A 20383-nucleotide genomic window follows, 5' to 3' on the forward strand; every position below is an offset into this window, starting at 1 on the left:
TCTCCGCCCCAGCCAGACACCACTACCCCGTCCCTCCCCTGGCTGTGGCCAGGCACAGCCCCGGCCCTGCAGCGTGGCAGTGCCAGGCCACCTGGCCGGGTACAACCCACCAGGCACCACCATAACACATTAGGACAGGGCTGCTCCAGCATGGGGAAACCTACCTTGCAGCCCCGCATCAAACCGCAATGCAACCCATCAGACCAGCCTTGCAGAGACCTTGCCAATGCACGGTGCTCCCAGCCCTGAGGCTGATGATGCCAGGGATGCTGAAGGCTGCAGACTGCACTGCCACCCCCGGGGAGGGGACGGCCAGCATCCTGCACCCTCCAGTGTGAAACTGAGCCGGGCAGTGGGGCAGCGCTGCCCTGGCAGGGACTGCTTGGGTTCCTGCTATGTACGAGTCCACGGCCTACGGGTGCTGGAGATGGTGTGGGGTGGAGGGGGCTCAGGCAGTCCCCGGTGTGGCTGCATGCACGGCGATGCCTGGCAATACGAGGTGCAGCTCGCAGAAGACCCCGAGGGCCGAGTTGGCCTTTGGCAGCTGCACGAGGAGGAGCAAGAAGGAACCACCTACAGTTACTGTATTCTGTAATGGCAAGAAAGGTAAGAAACTAGCAAGAAGCTATGTCTGTTCCTCTGGCAGGGTGGGCTTCCCCAGAGGAGCCTCAGCAGCCCACGGTACTGTACTTGGCCTCCCAGCCATGTCAATAGTCCTCGTCCTCTGGGTGGGTGACGTACATGATGGGCACCAGTCCCTTCTCGGAGCCGAGGCTGCACTGTAGCCAGTCACCATCCACCTTGGAGATGACCTGCAGGATGTCCCCCTTGTTGAAGCTCAGCTGTCCCGCCTCGGTGGCAATGTGATGGCAAAGAGCTTTCACCTCACTGCAGGCAGAGGGAGGGGAGGAAGGGTTAGCTCGCCACAGGACACTCACCCCGCTGGAGCCCAGGGACCACCATGGGCACAGAGGAGCAAGGAAAACACCCCCTGCCTCCCCACCCAGCCAGGCTCCCAGCTGCCCCCAGCTGCCCCTCACCTGCAGATTGCAGAGTTGGGGTGGATGGATGCACAAACTGCGTCACTGCCCCGAACCATCTCATGGTCCATAGGTACAAAGGGGGCCAGGTGAACTGCAACAGCCAGAGCCGTGTGCCAACCCCAGCCCACCATGTCCCAGCACCTGCAGGATGGCCACATGGTGCCACTCACCAGGGAGGGTGGGGAGACAACCCCCGGGCCGGCCGGGCCGCGGGGGGCACTTCAGATGGCTCTGGCCGGGGGGGCTCCGGCTCATGGGCTGCTTCTCGCCACATGCTTGCCCCGACCGTCTGGGCCACCAGCTGGAACACGGACTTGTCCAAGCTCAGCCAGCCAGAGGGCAACCTGCAAGAAGGAGATAGAAGCAGGTAAGTGGCAGGGAATTGTACCTGGGGGCAAGGAGCAGCCACTCTCATGGCAAGGTCATGCCTTAGATGTCTGGCTCCGTGCATAAAGTGCACTGTGGTCTCCAGGCTGCCCCCTGATGGGAAGGGCTCAGCATCCTCCAGACACACCACGGCCTAGACTGGGAAGAACATTTCCAGTGGCTGTAGAAGCAGTAAGGGTATAGATGGAGAGGCAGTGCGGGGAGGTCTCAGCTACATGGGGCAACTTCATGCCTCCTCCTCACCTGTTGTGCACAACAGGGATGGCTCCATATTCTGTTCTCAATATGTTTTTTTGGGAGGGATGAGGTGATGATGGGAGCCATGCAGCAGGGGCCCTTCCCCCGGAGAGGGGGCTTAGGAGTCAAGGCAGTGGTAGAACTCAGGCGGAAGAGGAAAGCCCCTGAGGTGGATTGAGCAAGGGCAGGAGCAGAGAGGAATGGTGGTGTGGGAGGAATTAAGGCAGGCCAGCAGGCTGGCAGGGCTAGGCAGGGGTGACAGACTTCTTCGTTCACACACTGCTTCTGGTGTACCACCGTAGTGTAGCCCAGTGGTCGGCTATTGGCCTGACTTCCACCTGCACTGCTGCAACCCCAGGTTAACCAGCCCTCCCCAGCCCAAACCATCCCTGCCCTTACCTGTTAGGCTGCTTGGGCTCTTTTTGCACCTTCCTGGACCCAAACAAGTGTCCCCACTTGATGGGCTGGCTGCCCTCTGATGCACTGGTGCTGCTTTCCTCTTGGGGGGCTGCTGCTGCTGCTCCCACTCTTTGCTGAGTCCCAGTCTCCTTCTCCTTGCTGCGCTTCAGCTCTGTAAGCACTGAATCTGGGGGGCTGCCCATCCAGAAGGGCCAGCTCCGTTCCTTCACCTCTTCACTGACCGGTACCTGCTGGGGCTTTTCCAAGGGCTCTTCCACGGCTTGAGGACTTGGCTTGCTGGCAACCTTGGGCCTCTCCTCCAAGGTGCCCTCAGCAATGGGGCAAGCCTCTGCACCCTCCACCACCCCTTCGCGGGGGGGTGGTGCCTTGCGGGTCTCTGCTAACCTGGGCACAGTATTCAAAGCCTTCTTCTTCTTCTCATAGTGGATGAACTTTGAGCCTTCAGCTGAGCCCTCGATGTATATCTGAGAGCTCTGCATGAGCTGGTACCACCAGCCCGCCTGCTTGTCCTTCCTCCCCTCCCACGTGCTCTCTCGCATCTTCCTCCGCTCTTCCTCCCTGTCACCATCTCCACAGGAGGCCCCCACCCCTTTGACCCTCTCACTTGCAGCTTGCTGGGGGCTGTGGCCTGGTGAGATGTCACCATCTCTGGCACCCACTTTGCATGCTTCAGGGGCGGTGCTGCAGCCATCGGGATCCTCACTGCTGCCCCGCGTCCGCATCAGCTGCAGGGTGGAGTGTGCAGAAAGCAGCAGGTCCTGCTTCACACGCAGCAGCTCCTTCTGCTGCTGCTGCTCTTTCCCCATCTGCATCAGGTGGTGCTCGAAAAGGAGGTCTAGGTTGAAGGGCAGCAGGGAGAGAGGCTGGAGCAGGAGCAGGAGCTCCTCGAAAAGAGGCTGGCACACGCTGTGAGACAGGCACAAGAAGCCCACTGGCTGGTAGTGTGCCAGGATGATATCTGTAAGGCAAGAGACATTAATTAGAGGATAGGCCCTTGCCTTCTTTGCCAAGCCCCCAAGAAGCTGCTGGAGTTAGGGGGAAAGGAGTTGGACACCGGTTTTTGGTCACAGCTGTGGCTGCAATGTGAGGCTCAGCACTGGGTCAGGGAGCACCAGATGCTCCGGGCAAACTGGCCCAGGTCCTGCTTCCAGTCGTGCCTGCAGCCAGGACCTGTCTGTCAGACTATCCACTAGGACGACCTCTGCCACAAAATACCATGGGAGTAGGGTGCGAATAAAGAGCATCAAAGGGTTGGCACATGTTAAAATTCTCTTCCCCACCTCCCGGAGATGAACAAGGAGCTGCACATTTGGCCAGTACCAGTCCCCTGCAGAAAGAGGTGTCGGGGACAGCTGAATACTGTCTTTCCAGGGACCTGGCTGGGCTGAACTGTGGATCCTAACAGAGAATGGACTAGCATTTCTACCTGCAGCATGCACCCTTCACTTCATTTGGCCACATCCACAGTGCCCCCCCACCAGCTTTGTTGTCATGTCTCACTCCCAGGGAGAGAGTTGGGAACAGGATTTGTGGCTGTTTGGTCCCAGTAAGATAACAAACTTGCACCACAGACAGGACTTGCACCGTATCTCCAACCCCTTTGCCTAGCCTTCATCATCCTAACAGCCCTAGCTATTGCTCACACTTCCAGATCTTAATGATGGCTCGAAGCAGATGGTCCTCTTCTGCTCCAGAAAACCAGGACGCTTTCTCTTGTCACACTGCTCGGTACAAAGGCAAGCCTACTCCCCTGTCTGCACCAGGGAGACGTGCTAACTGCACATGCAGACCTGGGAAATGTCTGCTGTCAGTCCCCAAACCTGCCAGAAGATACTGGGCTGGACTTCTTGCAGTGCATGGGACCCTGGGCTGGGCAACAGGCTGAGCCAGCAGCGCTCTCAGGGGATCCAGCCGGTCGAGGGCGTCTGTCTCACTGTGCAATTAGCACTTAGTCATGCTGCTTCTAGGCATCAGGCAGCTTGGTTGTGCTGCTGGGTTATCTGCACACTCTAGAAACATTTCTGATTGAAAAAAACAGATACATCCAGTAAATCTGCTTTTTGTTTGTCAGGTTTTCCTTTCCATTTCCCATGCCTGAAGGGTTTCAGCTAAGTGTGCACATCTCCAGCCGTATAAAGCTCTCAGGCACTGGGCAGGGAACACAGAAATTTGGGGAGGGTTAGATCTGGTCTCCTGCGGGTAGACTGAGGGATCTGCATTGGAGGTGACAGCCTTGAGTACTAGCTGCAGCTGGGAAGGATATGGCTGGCCAGGCTCAGGTGGAGGGAGCTGCATGGAGCTTTGACTTCCACCTGGGATTTCCCTGGTACACTGGGACTGTGTACAGTCTAGTCCTTCAGCTCAGAGCAGAGGGGAGTAGCCTAGGCTGAGAGACCAACAAGAGAAACGCATGTCCCTCCCGTGCTCTACATTGTGCAGAATTTGGCCGCCACTGCAGCCCACAGCCCGCAGGCTCTTACCTTCATGGTTGTAGAGGTGGTTGAACCAGAACTCCAAGGACCGGATACTGCAGGAAGGGAAAACAAGCAAGGAAAGAAAGAGTGAAAATCGTTTCACCCCCTTCAGACTTGCTGTTCTACAGAAAGAAGTGTGGCTGGAAAAGGGCATTTACACAGCATGAACCTATGAACCTCAAGACCTAGTGAAAGGACACTGGCTCACTCCCATCAGCATGCACTGACCACAGCCACCCAGCCTGCCACAGAGCCATCCAGTTTGCTTTACATGAGGCATTGTGCAACCGTAACCCCTAACAACCATGTTTCCAGCAAGTTTCCTCACCATTTAGCTCCTATGTCCTTGGCAGAGGAGCTTTGCTGAGGAGGGCTCATGTGGAAGAGGCAAATCATCTACAAACGTAAGACCATTGCTGCAGGCCTGGCCCAAAATATGCTGGTATCCTGGGCCAGCAGGGGAGACCTGGGCCACCATGGGTGCAGAGAGCAGGGCAGAGCTTGCTCCTGCTTGTAGGAGTCCCCCAATGTTTGAAGATCTTGGGGACTCTCTTGCCACTGCCAGAGCTCTTGCTGACCAGCAAAGAGACATTGCTGCCTTCTTCTGTTTAACACTGAGTATAGTCTGCACACTCCTTATCCAACCTGGAAGGGCCAGCCTTGAGTCGTGGACCAGGGCGATTTCTCCTTCAGAACCTCATGCACTGGGATTCACTGCAGCTCCAGGAAGCAGTGATTTAAACAGGGATTTCCAGGAGTAATTTATGCATATGTTATGTCTAACCCTGTATGAATCCTGACAGACAGACTCTTCCCATCTAATATTTTGGGGCTAAAACAAGCTGACAATGTTCTTCAGTGGGCTACAGCCACCCCTTCTCAGTCCTGGCCTGGCAGGGTAGGTTTTGATCCTTCTGGAGTTCCCTGAGGCTCACAGCTTCTTTCTTCCCTCACCTACAGCTGGGGAGAGGCTTCCCAGATTTCTTAAGTCTTTTAATTGGCAACTGTGCCTGCCTGCAGTCAAGGACCAGCACCTGCTGCCAGCCCTGGACATGCAGCCAGCTCAGGGAGCCTGCTTACTTGAGGAGGCCAAAGATGAATGCGTTGAACCTCATGGTGTGGTTGGTGAGCTCCGTGTACTGGCTGATCTTGCTATAGAGGCTGTGCAGCAACTTGGTAGAGGGGCCTATGGAGAGAAGCAAAATGTTGAGATTAGTCGTGGTCAGCAAAGCCAAAATGGCACCACAGGAAGGAGCATCAAGGCAAAACCAGACATTGGCTGGGTGCCCATGCCTGTATGTGCATTGCCCCTCCACCAAACACCAAGATGAGCTCACTCCATCCCAACAGTTAGACTCCACAAGGGAGATGGGTTGTGGTCTGTCCCAGACTGCCAGTCCAAAACTTTGGGAGAGTTTCAATACCGCAAGGAGCTGCCTCCCATACTTCAAGGACAACCACAGCCCTTGGCTCAAAATCGTCAGGTAAACAGAATATTGTGGTGGGTGGTTATAATTTGGGGTGTCTGCAATCACAGAGATAACCCCAGACCTGGAGATTTGCCACAAACAGGCTAGAAGCTTCCCAGCCCTGGATATAAGCCCTTCATGACGCAGAAATCAGTGTGGCCCTGCCATCTGTAACCTCAGAAAGGAGTTCTCCTGGATGGTAGTGACTGCCACGATCCAGGGTGCAGACTGGTAGTAGCAGAGGGTGCAGGTGTTGTGGGCAGGCTTGAGCCAAGTGAGCTGTGTGCACAAATTTTCTTACAGACCAGGAGAGAGCACAGCTCTGCGTTATAAAGTAGCTGTGCAGGGCTAAAGACAAAGATCTAGAAACACCCTGGAAACTTAGAGGGGGGAAAAGAGCATTCTTTTTGTTTTTATCTTTTTTTCATTGCTAGGACCTGTTGTAGGAGAATTTGGAAATTTCAGGGGAAATGACAACAAATATTTGGGCAGAATAGAACAGTGGCTCTCCTGTCTTGCAACAGAAGGTCAAGGCACATCCTGTTCCATGCAGGGAGACGGGTATTATCCTGCATCCCCACCCTTACAGTCAACCTTCCACAGCACCTCCCAGCCACAACACGGGGACACCGCAGAGCAATGAGCATCGCTGCACACCCTCCATACCTAGCTGGGTGGATGCCTCCACCACGCTCCAGGGGATGTTCCTCCTCTGGCCAATGATCATGTCCAGGACGTAAGCCTTGAGCCCGTCACTCAGAACGTCCCGGACAGCAGGGCACAGGTATTTCAGGATGAGATGCCCCACGTTGGGGCTCACGGAGCTGTTCCCAAGTTTGGCCTAAGGGAGAACAGGCAACAGGGAGAGGGGTTGGTAACTGCTCTACAAGGTACAGATGCATGTGAACAGTCCAGCCTCACTTGCCTACTACAGACGCCCAGCAGGCAATATCCAGGCTATGATGATGCTCAGCAGCTTCTTGAACAGGCAGGCTCTTCCCTTTCACCCCTGCTGCCTCATACACCAGTTATGGGTTGCTCCCTGCAAGGTCTGCCCCAGGCTGGGATCAGGCAACAGCTTAAGAAGAGAAAAACCCAGCTGGGGAAAAGGATATCCTGGTTAGAAGGGATACCTTGTTCTCCCTACAGGTATAACAAGGCTGTCCTGCTGGAGGAAGAAAAGAGTAGGGGATTTTTCTGCTGCTGTAGCTTTTCTTGTTGCTATTTTTGAAGCAGGAGGCAGCAAGCCACATAGGAACTAACAGCACCGAGGGGTTAAGGAACACTTAACTCAGTGACATGCCAAGCTATAATTCCTAGGGATTACTATAAATAAACAGGGTGAGGGCAAAATGGATGGACAGCGCTCAGGTTGAAGTGAGGAAGCACGTAAGAGCCCAGCATCAGCAGAGCAGGGACATATTCTGCTGCATATAGTCCTTGAGCTGCTGAGGGGTCCACCCAAAGGGGTCAGCCCCAGGCCTTACACGTCATGTTGGTGGTCCCAGGCAGTTGTGTTCAGGGCACAGATTTTACCAGCTGAGCTGGAATTATACTGGCTAGCTGGCACGGATCCACAGAGGCCCTGAACTGAGACTGAACTTCTGGGTCAGGAATAATCCCCCCAGATCCACTGAGCGTGGGAGCATCAGGGATGGGTGATGCCTTTTGACAGGTGAATGCTCAGCCCATGGCACACTGATGTATAATGAAACCCCAGGTCAAAACCACAGCACTCTCTGGCAAGTAAAGTAATGGGGGAATGTTGCTATTATTCCCCAAACCAACATTGCAAGAATAAGAAATTCACAGTGAAGTCTTAAAAAGCTGTGGGAATCCCAACAGCTCCGGTTATGCTGCACAGCAATCTCTGCATCAGCAACGATTGTAATTAGGGGCAAATTACTCCGGGATCTGAGATAAGATTGAATGGGCTTGGAATCTGTCCCAGTCAGGTTTCTCCTTGGGGATGGCACTCCAGGGCAGTTGTCACGTCCAAATAGTGTCACATTGCTGCCCCAAAGTCCCCTGACTGAAGCAGAGCATTCAGCTTTGAGAGGAGGCACCACAAACATGCTGAGTGTCACAGGACTGCACACGCTGGCTGGTACAAACAGAAACAAGATTGCTCTGCTTCTCCATTATTCCAGAAGTGGGAGATGAGGGGAGCACAGGCCAAGGACAGCCAGCCCCATGGCCAACCTAGATGCACTCTGAAGCTAGTGGGTTTGTGGCAAGGGCTATAGGAGAAGCCCACCTGCCCCAGATGGGCAATGACTGATGCACTTTTTTATCATTATGGAGCCCTGTGACACATCGAGGGACTGGGGACACTGCACTGTGTCCCGGCACCAGTGCCAGAAGAGAATCACAGGGCGTGTGGAGAAGGGAGGCACAACTCTCCACTGTATGAGAAAAAAGAGCTGGTGTACTGCATCAGACCAGAAGGCCAGCTGGCCAGGTATTCTCTCTTATAAAGAGCCATGAGTAAGTACACCAGAAAGAGTCAAACCAGAGCAAACATATATAATACTTGCCCTTAATACTCTCGCAGCCAGCAACTACTTTCAGCTCAGAGTCTACCTAAGCTGGACATTATTCCGATGTGTTTAGTAGACCTCAATGAATTTCCCTTCCCTGTGTTTTTCTGATCTTCCCTTAAATCCACGTACTCTTTTAGCACCCTCAGCATTACGCAGCAAGAATTGTCACAGATTTACTATCTGCTGCATGGCATACCATCACCTTTGGTTTGTTCTTGGTACTACTACCTTCATTGGATACCCTGTAGTTTTTGACTAGAAGAGAATGAAGAGGCAATCTTTCTCCATCCTCTCCATGTCACGCATGATGTTGAGAAGCCATACTGAAAGCAAGACATACCTTCACCCCTGGATCCCTGCTGGTTCCAAAGTGAGCCACAATCAGGTCAACAGCAGTGTTGATTGCCTTCACCAGACCTAGAGGGAAAGAATGAGTCAGAGAGCTGCCTGAGGGACTTCTAGGACAGACCCTGACCAAACACTTCATGAAGAAGCCTATGTCAGCGCGTGTGTCCTTTCTGCCAAAAACATGCAGAGTCCTCCCTAACTCCTCACCAAATCTGTCCCTGCTGGTTCCAACACTCATGTATCAGCCTGACAGTAGGACAACCTTTAGAAGTGGCTGAAGCATAAGACACCCTGTCAATGTTCCCAAGGGACATGGAACATCACCTCCACGCACCATCCCTCGAGGGAGCAGAGATGGAGCCTGAGGCAAGGAGTGTTTTGCTGCTTTGATCCTACAGGGCGGCAGGGCAAAAGCCATGCATTTGGCAAGCTATGTAATGACCTTCAGTAACAAGCCAGTGGTGGGTAATCTGACATATTTATCAGTATGATGCAAGAAGAGAAGTGGCATAGAGGGGAAGGCTGCCATCTGGTAATCACCAACACATAGCTGGCAAAGGCATGGGAACCTTTCTCACATCCCTTGCCTCTGACATGATACCGAGGCAGCTGTCAACAACCCAGTCCTGAAGCCTGCCTCTAGCATCGATCTCATCACAGCCATATCTTGTCCTGCTTTGGAATCCTTTCTCCCACCCTTTTACATAAACACTTTACCATGTAGGACCCAACAGGCCTTTTACCTAAATTACAAAATCTCAGGCTAGCACATCTGCAACATGAAATGGATTCACAGGTCTGCCCTTGTATACTGAGACAGGGGTGGCAGCATATCCTGCCTTAGGGTCATACTCCTGTGCCTGCCTGCACTCCCTGCCCTTTCTTGTGGACACTAAGATCCTTTCTAATCATACTTCCTGGAACAAACAGCTCAAACATACTCCGTGGCACATTGCATGGTGCAGAGAACACAAGAACCTGCCATGGAAACAGCCATCAGTCCAGGGGGACACGTAGTTATGATGCTACAGTAGAGAAGGGCAGGGAAAGAAACCATTATGTCTACAGAGATGACATGAGACAGAGAGAAGCACTGTTCACCTTATGCTGTGTGACGCCATACTCTCATCCACGAGAGATGCATGGACTCACCCTTCTTCTGCAGCAAGTCGATGGAGATGGACTCTGTGTTGCCATCTGGGGAGAGGCAGAACTCAGCGGGGGGTTTCTCTGCTAGTGAGAAGTAGTCAGGGAAGAAGTCAGTGTAGGTAAGCTGGAGTTGCCTCATAGACTGTCCTGCAGGGCCAAGACGGGGGAGAAGGATCAGCCCCAAGCCCTTATACAAAAGCCTATCCCACATTGTTTGCTTTTCCCAGATGCAACGTGCACCAGCAGGAATCTTCACACCAAGACTGGGACAGCAATGCTACAGGCTTGTTACTCTCCCAGCAATGATTTGCAATGTGAGCCTGTACAGTTCAACCCCACAGTCAACCCAACATCTAGCTCCAGCTTGACTGGGGGCCCATGGGCACTGGAAGATGCTGTGGGAGGTTCACGCTCATGGGTTGGTGCTAAGGAAAACCTCTCTGCACCAGACTCTCAGGGCAGCTGTGCAGATAGCCCCAGCAAGGGGGGGGTCAAAAGCAGAGCACAGAGAGAATTCCTGCTTGTCACACACAGGCATGCACAGGCAACAAACTACATGCCTGTCCCCAGGAATGGTCTCTATTTTGAAGGGGTGACTTCTGCAGGAGCTCTCTCATGTGCTCGATTTCCATCTGGTTGATTCCCCAGCTCTGTTACACTAGGCATCTTCCCATGAAGGAGGTATGGAGAAACTGGGTTGGCAGAGCGAGGTGTAGAGCTTTGGGGAATTCCCTCCATGACTTGGGGCTGGCCTCAAGAATGCTCTCGCTCCCACAGACAGACCCCTCTGCTCCTCCCAGAGGACTCTCAAAGGTTCAGCCAAAACCAGCCTGCCCCTCTCAGCCCTTCCTGCACAGGTTTTGCAGGATGGGGAAGACCTTAAGGGCAGCGCATGGAGAAGACAGAGCCCCATGGAGCCCTACAGTGTTGCCAGCTGCACCATGAGAGCTACAGCCCAGCACCTAGCATGCTGCTGGGGTTGGGGCAGATGGGCAGACACCGTGGGGCACAGACACGAGATCTTCCAAGGGCTACAACTCCCGAACGAGACACGAATGACAAGCTGGTCAGTCCAGGAGCACTTGCTGAGGTCTGAGCAGGCTCTTGGGCCTTTCACTTTCCCCTTCAATCCAGCCCCGACCTGGACTGCTCTCAGCTTGTAGAGAAGGGAGGCTCCACACAGATTGCACCCATCAGTGAAGCAATTTTCATCTTCCCCTTGTACCCCTCAGCCCCACTGCGAGCAGATGCATCATCCCTCCTTCTCAGAGCAGGCAGAGCAGTGGTGAGGCCAGGCTGAACCCAATCCCCAAAGGATATTGAACCTGAGCCTCAAGGGATACTGAACCTGAGCCCCAAGGTCACCTCCCAAGACCCACCCCCAGCAGAAAGGTGGTGCGCACCGTTCAGCTTGCAGTGGAAATGGCTGCTGTTGAGAGTGCCAGGGAGCTCAAAGATGGGGTTCCCCCGGTTCAGCCGAGGCTCTTGCTGCCTCCTGTCTAGGCTGCCTGCTAAGCCGGGCAGCCCTGAAACGCGGTCCAGACCCAGGGGGTTCCTCCGCCTGTACTCCCGCCACTTCAGCGCTTGGGGGGAGAGGTGGTTCGCTAGGACGCCACAGGCAGTGAGCACCAGACGGGAGGACACGAGCAGATGGGAGGATATGGAGGGGAAACGGGGAGAGAGAAGATGAGAAAGAGGAAGGACAGAGAAAGAGAGACGGCACATTAGTTAAAAGTCCAGCAGCGTTTCAGGACGTTAGCACACATACATGGAGGGAGGCGGAGGCCACAGCCTGGCAGAGCAGGGCGGGAGCCTGGGTGGCCTCGTGGCTGCAGGCATAGAGGGAGCAGGTTTGGGGTGCAAGCACCTGGTGTGGGGTGCTGTAAGATCAGCAGCCCCACGCTGCCCTCTCCGGAGACAGTGTAGGAGTTGGGACTGGAGGGTCATGCTCTTAGTGTAGGACTTTCTTTTGCAGGCAGAGTGATGATAGGGGCCGCTGGGTGCTGCAGCACCCAGATGCAATTTTGCCCCAGGCTGTGGCTATAAGAGGGTGGTACTATAGGGAGCAGCCATAGTCATAGGGAGCTGAGATGTTCCAGACTAGCACGTCCTGACGGATGGGTACCTACCATTGAGGGGCCGTATGCCCATGCTGCTCAGGGGACCAGAGCTGCTGGTCTCACTGCCACTTCTCCAGTGGGGATCTGCACGGCCCCCCACTCTGCTCACGGGCACACTGCCCACCGAGAGGGGTGGGAGGGACCCACTGCGGAGTCGGTACTCGGAGAGCAGTGGGCTTGGCTCCAGTGGTGCCTCCTTCTTGGGAACTGGCTTGGGGTTCTCCTTTTGCCTCAGGGCATCAGCTTTGGTGGCTTGGGAGGGCTGCATGGCACTGACAGCAGGGGAAGACCTCGTGGAAAGCAGGCTGGCGGAGATGGGGCAGGACCTGCTCCTGGGGGGCTGGCTCTCTCCAGCCCTCTCCTTTGTGGGCGAGGAAGAGGAGTCCACGCTTTGAAAGAAAGGCACGTTGCATCGCACAGGAGAGTAACTCCCCAGAGGGGATGGCCGGGTTGTCTCAGGGGCAGGCTTCTTAATGCAGCCATCATTGCGGGAGGCAGCTCCATCCACTGAGCGCTGGGTCAGGAGTGTGCTGTGGGCTTGGCTCCCCACCCCCGCCAACTGCTCTGCCGAGGTGGCCGAGGCTGAGGACTGGGAATTGGAGGAGATCTGCTGGCTGGCAGGCCGGTTGCTGGACAAGCTGTAGAGTTGGGAAAGGCTGGAGGCAAAATGGCTGTGCAGAGCACGGGCCTTGGATGGTTTGCTGAAATGGTGCTGGAAAACAAAGGGCTGGATGGGCAGAGTTGTGGGACGCTGGTCCTTGCTGTAGCGTACCACAGGCTTGCTGTCTGTGCCACCACCTTCGGGGAGAGAAAGGGGGACAGAGCGTGAGAATGGGCAGAGGGACAGTCATCATCAGCCTGGCAGATCGCAGACAAAAGGGAATGTGCTCTCAGCTGTGGGAGGAAGAGGATGAGCTAGAGGCCAGTGACACACGCAGAGTGGTTCAAGTCTGAACCAGTTACACACATCATGAGCTAGCAGGGTAAAGACGTGGCCCCAAATGCAGAGTTTCCAGCTGTTGACAGCTGTCTGGATGTGTAGGGCACTGCACTGGGAGCTTCTCTCTCCTGGTAGGGTCACCAGCTTCCCATCTCTTCCCCATCCCTTGCACCGAGGACAGCACAAGTCATGGCCCCAAGCACCTGCCCTTGACCTGCCTCCACCCGAGGCAGTACCACAAAGACATGGCCCAGTGCACTGTGGTACAGCAAGATTTCTTATCCTGAAGGACTGTCCCCTCCCACATGTGCTGAGAACTCACCCTGCTGAGCACAAGCATTAGAAGGAATAGCACTGCAGCTCTGCATCCCACATCACACTCAGTGCTGCTGGAAAGGCTGCTTGCTCCCCCTTCTCCCTCCCTCCTCTTTCTCCTGTAACTGTTCCCCCCCTGAGCACGCAGCTTCCTTCTTCCTCCTGCCTGTACCAGATCCAAGCAGGACATTCCCAACCAAATCAGGACCACAGCACAATTAGGAGAGCTTCCAACCCTGGAAAAGGCAGGTCTGCTCCATCAAATGACAGACAGGGATGCCCTAAGGGAGTGTGCTGGGCTGATCTCCTATGCGTGCCTGCAGCTCCTAGTGGGGCCACAATATCCCGAGGGACACAGCTGAAGCGTGACACGCTGTGCACACAGTGTACAACACACACAGCACTGGGTGCACACTCGGGGCTGACTGGGATCCCTGATCACCAGCCACGCCGCAGCGCAGCGCAGCGTGGCACCTTCTGCCTTGTCTCCCCCTGACTCCTCCAGCCCACAGCAAATCCTGGGACAAAGGACCCATCCCAAGCAGAGCCCTGGTGTTACCTGCTGCCTGCGAGGTGTTCCAGGCCTCTTCTCTCCCTATAGCTAGCCTTTAGCAGGGCTTGCTTTCCCTCTAGTCCCTTCTCAGACCCTCTAGGTTTGCATGCTGCTCTCAGCTGGTGCGAGGCAGCTCTGCCTCTATCTCCAGCCACAGTCAAGTGCTTTCCGCACAGCGCTAATGCCTGCCTTGCTGTCACATTGCAGAGGAAGGGACCACAGCAGGGGGTGCAGGAACTGCTGGGACCTATTGTCCTGAGAGCTCCTGTCTGACCCCTCCTCCCCGAGCAGCTCTTGGAGGGCTGCTCCAATGCTGCCTCCTCCCAGCAGAGGTCTGCCTTCCCTGCCATCCCACACCAAGTGCACCTTCAAGGCTCAATAAACAAACAGGACAATACACAAAAAAACCTTTGCTCCAAAGGCCAAAATCTCTCCCACACCTGCCACAGCAACGAGTGACATGTTCTTCCTATCTCCTGCCAGAAATCTTCAGGGCATTAAATGGAGACAGTCTGGTCCTTGGCGTGTTAAGGGCTATCTACCACAGCAGCCTGGTCAGAGCCCCATTTTAGACAGGCTCTTACCTGTGAAGCAGGTACAAGAACTGTCTAGGGCAGAGCCTAGGTCTCCTGCCATGCTGGAGATGGGGCTGCCACACAGCTTCCTCACCAGGACAGGTAACGGCAATATCAAGGCGGAAAGCAACTCATGTATTACAGGCTTTCCTGCAGAGGGAGCTGGGACAATTACCCTCCAGAGGAACCTCTGCTGCAATCCAATGCAGTGTGGAGGACATGGCCAGGATATTCCAGCAGAGACACGCCGCTCCTCTAATCTCTGCAGGACTCATGCTGTAAGTCCCAGCAGAGACTGTGTGAGCACCCTGACCCTGCATTGAGAGGAGACTGTTGACTATGCCTCCTCCCTCTCCACCTCTGCCCCATGTGGCTTCAAAGAAGAAAGGCTAAAAACTCCTCAGTGGTTCCTTTCCCTTTGTCAGCTGGGAACACGACTCTGCTGAGCATCTTCACGTCTCTGTCTTAGGAGCTAAAAGCAGGTGATTCTCATGGACTGGGGGAGTACAACGCCCTGAAAGGGAGTCAATCCTCCAAGTTGCACAGACCCTAAGTGCTAATGCCGTGTCCTCCCTTACATGATATGAGAGGTTTGCACAAAACCTCAACAGGCTTTAGAAATACAAGGACAAGACACTGGCACTGATCTGGGTCTGAAATAAGCACAGCAGGGCTTTGTCCCAGGGAGTGGTAGACCAGGAAACAAACCGCACAGGCACTGGTCTCCCATCACCATGCCGGTTCCTCTGCTGCTCCCCTCATGTTCCCAAAAAGCAGCTTTTCCTTTTACTTCTCCATTCTGCCTAGTTTGGCTCCTTACCGTCTGCTCGGGCTCTAACATCTCTTTGTCCGTGGCCACTGGCAGAGCCACCTGAGAAGCTGGCATCTGCCTCCATCAGCAGGGAGAGAGAGGCTTGCTCACCTGCCCCATGCCCACTGGGGACCTTCTCACTGGAGACCGAGTCTTTGGTGGAACACAAAGCCTGGCTGTCCCCAAAAGCATGATTTAAACAGAAGCCCTCGCAGCTCTGGTTCAGGCCATGCACGAAGGGCATGGGTGGAAGACTCTGGCTGCGGCGAGCTCTTTCTTCAAGGAAGGCTGGGCAATCCCGCTGTGTCTCGGGGATAGGGGAGAACTCCAAGGAGGAATCACCACTGGACCGGAGTGGTGGGGAGGTGCTGTTCTTTTTCCTGCCTTTAGCCAGTTCAGCAAAAGATGTCACTCGCTTTGGGGGGGAACTCTGGATGGGTATTGCTGGACTTTCACTCAGCTTGACCGGACAGCTCACCATGCGCTCCAAGGAGCCCAGCCTGCTGCTGGGACTCCTGTCCAGGTTCTGATCATAGCTCCTGGAGCGCTGCCGGCTTGTATTGAGGTTAGGTGGTGACACATTCACATAGACCTGACCCTCAATCGTGTTCTGGGTGGCTTCTCCCTTTGCCTCCTCTTCACTGCACTCCACGTTGCCTTCTTCTTGTCTCAGGTCAGGCCTTCTAAAAAGATAGTATTCAGTGGGCTGGGCTGGGCTACCTTTGGTATGGTCTTCCGAGCAGCTAGTTATGGAAGATCCTACTGGGCTGGGGGATGACTGGGAAGACAAGTCACACGTGACTAACTTATAATAATTCTGAGTAGCCACAACGAGCCGTGCTTGGCTCTGGAAGCAGGCAGTGAGGTCTGAGCTCTCCGAAGCGCAAGGCTCACAGTGGAGGTGGTAGGAGTTGCAGTTAGCATCAAGGACAGGTGAGGAGGAGGAGTGTTGACACCCACACACCTTCCCTGAAGTCTCTGGGTGATGTGACTCGCAAGACATCTTGGATTCTGTGGGTGATGAATGCAAATCCAGGTAAAAAGCTCCTGTGTCTGAGTGGCTGCAGAAGGAAGAGTCACAGGACAGGTTGGCTGAATTCAGGTTAGATCGGGAATGGCCATTCATTTTGTTGTAGAGAGCACTGAAGTTCACCAGCACCCCATCGGAGCTGTTGCAGGAGGAGTCACTGATATAGCCCATCTGTTGGTCAATCACTTCAGACTGACTTGATGAACTGTAGCAGCGACAGTGCTGGAGCTCCGAGCTGGAACAGCTGCACGTCCGGCTGTGTAGGGCATCCTGATTCCTCAGTGATTCACCCGTGTTCTGGTTCCACTCCTGGTCACCACCATCAAAGGAGAAGCTGGAGGAGCTGCCGCGATGGCAACTGCATTCATCCAGCTCCATGCGTTCTGAGGCCTGGTGGCACCGGTTTGCATTGTTCCTCTTCTGGACATCGTCACTGCTGATTTTGTCCTCTTGCCCATCTACCACACCGGACCGGCTGGCCATGTTCCAGGATTTCACAATGTGGTTGGAGTCGTGGAGGTGGAAAGGGGGCAAGGCCAGCTCATGCAGATGAAAGGGAGGTTTGCCAGCCACAAGTGAGTTGTGAAGGTGAAAAGATTTTTGACCCAAGTCATCCCCAAAGATGCTGAGGTCTTCACCCTCACTCAGCAGGAAAGGGTTGTGTCGCTTACTGACACTAGGGACAATCAAATCCCTCGCTTTGCCTTCTTTGTTATCTGAGGCCTCTGCTGAGGTTTCGGAGGTCTGGAGAAAGCTGCTGTACACCAAGGAGTCAGTCTGTGAAAGGTCTCTGTCTGGAAGGGCAGAGGTCCGTGTAATGCTGAGCTCTGGCTGGCAGAAGGGGTTGGTCCTTTTGCTCACGGAGCAGCACTGTCTATCAGGGACCTGGCAATGCACCAGGGGAATGTGATGGACAATCAGCGTCTCACCAGTCAGTTTGGGTGGACTATCCATGGTGAGGAATGCTCTTCAGGACATCAGTTAAGTCGGTGCTACCCATGGACAGGTAGGGCTGCACGTGAGAGGCAAGGAGGACACTTCTCATGGGGGAGTTCAAATACCTAGAGAGAGACAAAAACACAAAGGAAGTCACCTCTCAGGAAAGGCAGTGACTATTTAAAGCATCCTTGGTTTGACTGAAGACTTCATGTGCTGACAAGGACCAAACAGACTGGTCCTTGTCAGCACAAGGTCCCAAGCACAAGGTCCTGAGCTGCCTTTCTTCAGGGAAAGCATCACAATGTAAGACAAACATGTCCCCCTCCCTGCGGACTCCTGAGACAACACTTGTGCTTCCAACTGACCCCTCTCAAACTTATCTAAAGTGAGCTACTGATTTCACTCAAGTAGCCAAAGGGCTGCACAGGCTTTGCGCCAAATGAAGACCTCACTGTGGATGGCACTGCACGCTCACAGAAAAACATGCAGGCAGCACAGGGTCTGAAATGAATTGCTGCACTCTGATGAGAGCAGTCCATCTTCTTGCACTGGATTCAATACCTTTGCCTTGAACTTTAGGTACCTTGAACTGTCCCTTAAGAACTAAACGCTGAACAGCACTGCCAGACCTTGCAACGTTAGAGAGACACAAGTCCAGGCTGAGACTGGAAAGCGGGAACAGACTGGAACAGGAAAGCAGCAACAATGGTTCTTCTCCAAAATCCAGGCACCCCCACTAGGTCCTGAGCTCTTTTAATGGTGCCAGGACCTAGTGCTCTCATAGATCCTTCACTTGTTCTGATAACCCTGGCCCAAACATCCTTGGTCAGCAATCCATGTCCCATATCTCATCCAGGCACCCTCAGTGCTCACAGCACCACATACTGTGATCCTGCTCTGGACTCCAGGACCCCGGGTCTGCTGCCACCACTGACCTTCTGACTCCAGAAAGTAGCATTCACAGTATCTGTCTTTGCCTACCTTACCCCAGCATTTGTGACTACGGGACAATAAAGAATTTGGAGCAGAGCTGCAAAGGCACATGGGAGCCCAGGAGGGAAATCGAGAAATGTGGGATAAGTGAGGTTAGAACAATAGTGTAAGCAATGAGACAGCTCCACAGGAAGATCAGGAACTTCAGTTCTTTCAGCTTCACGGCACAAGAATAGCAATTAAAAGATGCTAAAAAAAATGATCAAAAGAAGTACTTTCATCCCACGCATAGTAGTGCTTCTCACAGACACAGGATGATGCTGGCAGGAAAAAAAATACAAAGATGGAAATGGACCTAGTGTTTACAGTAAACACCCAATGATGTAAAAGTTAATGCTAACAGCAGTGTTAGAGAACAGACAAGCCTTCTGGTAGACTCTACCGGAGATCATCATGAGACCTACGTGAGGGGCACACTCACGTCTGTGCCTCATGTCTGCTTCTGCTGGGATGTTTCAGCCAGGATTAGGCTCTGAAGTAGAGAGGTCACCTGGACCACTTAGACCACATCCAGCTGGACTATCGTGGGACCCGAAACTCCCCCCCACCTATAGTCTCCCTAATGCCTGTATCACCCTTCACTCCCCTTTCAGTGACTCCTCTGTCTTACAAGCCTTTGGCTGCTTTCCCACAGCCACTGAAAGAAATGAGTCTGTCCTCAGCCTGTTTCCTGGGACAAGATCTTTTACATCAGGGATTCCCAAGATCACATTGTTCAAGAACCACCGTGGGTAACAGCACAGTAACTCCCGAGTCTGTGCCTAGCACACGCACACCCTGAAAGTGCTCTTCAACAGTTGGGGCAGTATTCATGCCCCATTTTTGACCTTGCACACCACTGACGGTACATGTAGCAGCAGGAGCCCCTATTTATCCTGTCTCCCCCCCTCAGCACTATGGGGAAAAAGCTGGTCCCCCAGTGGCTATCTGCCCTTGTTACTGCCTTTGTAGCTGATTTTAACACTTAGATCATGTCTCCCCATAAGGCCTTGTTATATTTTGAGTATTGCCACAATGCAACCACTTGAAAAGCATCATTTTGAGGATACAGACCATGATGACAGCACACTTCACTGCTGAAGCACTGGGTCTCCGCTGCCTCTGGGAAATGGCTGCTTGGAGCCAGCTCCCAGCACCAGCACCTATCTGCTGACAAGCCTTGCTGAACAACACACACTTTATGTTCGTGCAGATGCTGCTGTGGGAGGACAAGGCTTGCACAGGCACACTTTGACATTTGACAGCAAAATGTCAAGAGAGCTGACACACAGCCATTTCCCAGCTGTCTCTCTGGAGCCCTGGCTGCAACATGCAACTCTGCCCAGCTATTTGGTTTCAGTGGCAGCACAGGCTCCCTGGGTGGACTGTGATTCATTGGCTGTCACAGATGCTGCAGCAGACGGATGCCCACTCTGCCTGCACCCACAGCCTGCTTCCAGCACAAGGCTCTGAGGTCCAATACCACAGGCAGCACGCAGCCAGCTCCTGCCGGGAGCCATTCTGACAGCTTCCCTAGGGATATGCATGACTTTTTTGTGCCCTAGATACCCCTCTCTCCCTTCAGGCAGGGAGGTTGGCAGTGGCACTGCCAGTGCAGGGATTATTCAGCTTCCAACACCAGAGCATCCTCCCCGGCCATATCATCCCTTGGCTCTCCCTCCCGGATTCTGGAAGACTGTAGAAGGATCCTCCCTCTTCTATTCAGGGTCTGGTAGGCTGGGATTGACACTGGAGCATAAACCAGCAAGCAGAGCAGTTTCAGATTCTGCTGGCTTTGATCAGCTCTTTGTAAAGCCCTCACACCTGTCTTGGTTTCAGCTGGGACAGAGTTAATTTTCTTCCTAGTAGCTGGCACAGTGCTGTGTTTTGGATTTAGTATGAGAATAATGTGATAACACACTGATGTTTTAGTTGTTGCTAAGCAGTGTTTATACGAAGTCAAGGAATTTTCAGCTTCCCATACTCTGCCAGCGAGGAGGTGCACAAGAAGCTGGGAGGGGGCACAGCCAGGACAGCTGACCCAAACTGGCCGAAGGG

General features: G+C 53.9%; 1 protein-coding gene across 8 annotated transcripts in view; it reads right to left on the reverse strand.

Annotated features, from left to right (window-relative positions):
* Positions 1 to 22: 22 nt before the first annotated feature.
* RUSC2 (RUN and SH3 domain containing 2) overlaps positions 23 to 20383 on the reverse strand; it is a 63809-nt gene continuing 43448 nt past the window's right edge. For 6 of the 8 annotated variants that reach the window (XM_009288210.2, XM_009288209.2, XM_009288211.2 and 3 more), the window contains 11 exons: positions 15394 to 17475; positions 12200 to 12988; positions 11474 to 11674; positions 10074 to 10217; positions 8914 to 8990; positions 6697 to 6871; positions 5642 to 5747; positions 4568 to 4614; positions 2067 to 3045; positions 1214 to 1387; positions 23 to 888 (listed from right to left, as the gene is read on the reverse strand). In XM_009288210.2, the coding sequence (XP_009286485.1) occupies positions 708 to 888; positions 1214 to 1387; positions 2067 to 3045; positions 4568 to 4614; positions 5642 to 5747; positions 6697 to 6871; positions 8914 to 8990; positions 10074 to 10217; positions 11474 to 11674; positions 12200 to 12988; positions 15394 to 17368 (4848 nt within the window). In that variant the 5' untranslated portion in view covers positions 17369 to 17475 and the 3' untranslated portion in view covers positions 23 to 707. The remainder of the gene's footprint in view (positions 889 to 1213; positions 1388 to 2066; positions 3046 to 4567; positions 4615 to 5641; positions 5748 to 6696; positions 6872 to 8913; positions 8991 to 10073; positions 10218 to 11473; positions 11675 to 12199; positions 12989 to 15393; positions 17476 to 20383) is intronic. The other 2 variants (XM_009288212.2, XM_009288213.2) reach the window with 2 other exon arrangements.

Source organism: Aptenodytes forsteri, unplaced genomic scaffold (assembly GCF_000699145.1).
Source record: "Aptenodytes forsteri isolate BGI_AS27 unplaced genomic scaffold, ASM69914v1 Scaffold201, whole genome shotgun sequence".
Classification (NCBI taxonomy): domain Eukaryota; kingdom Metazoa; phylum Chordata; class Aves; order Sphenisciformes; family Spheniscidae; genus Aptenodytes; species Aptenodytes forsteri.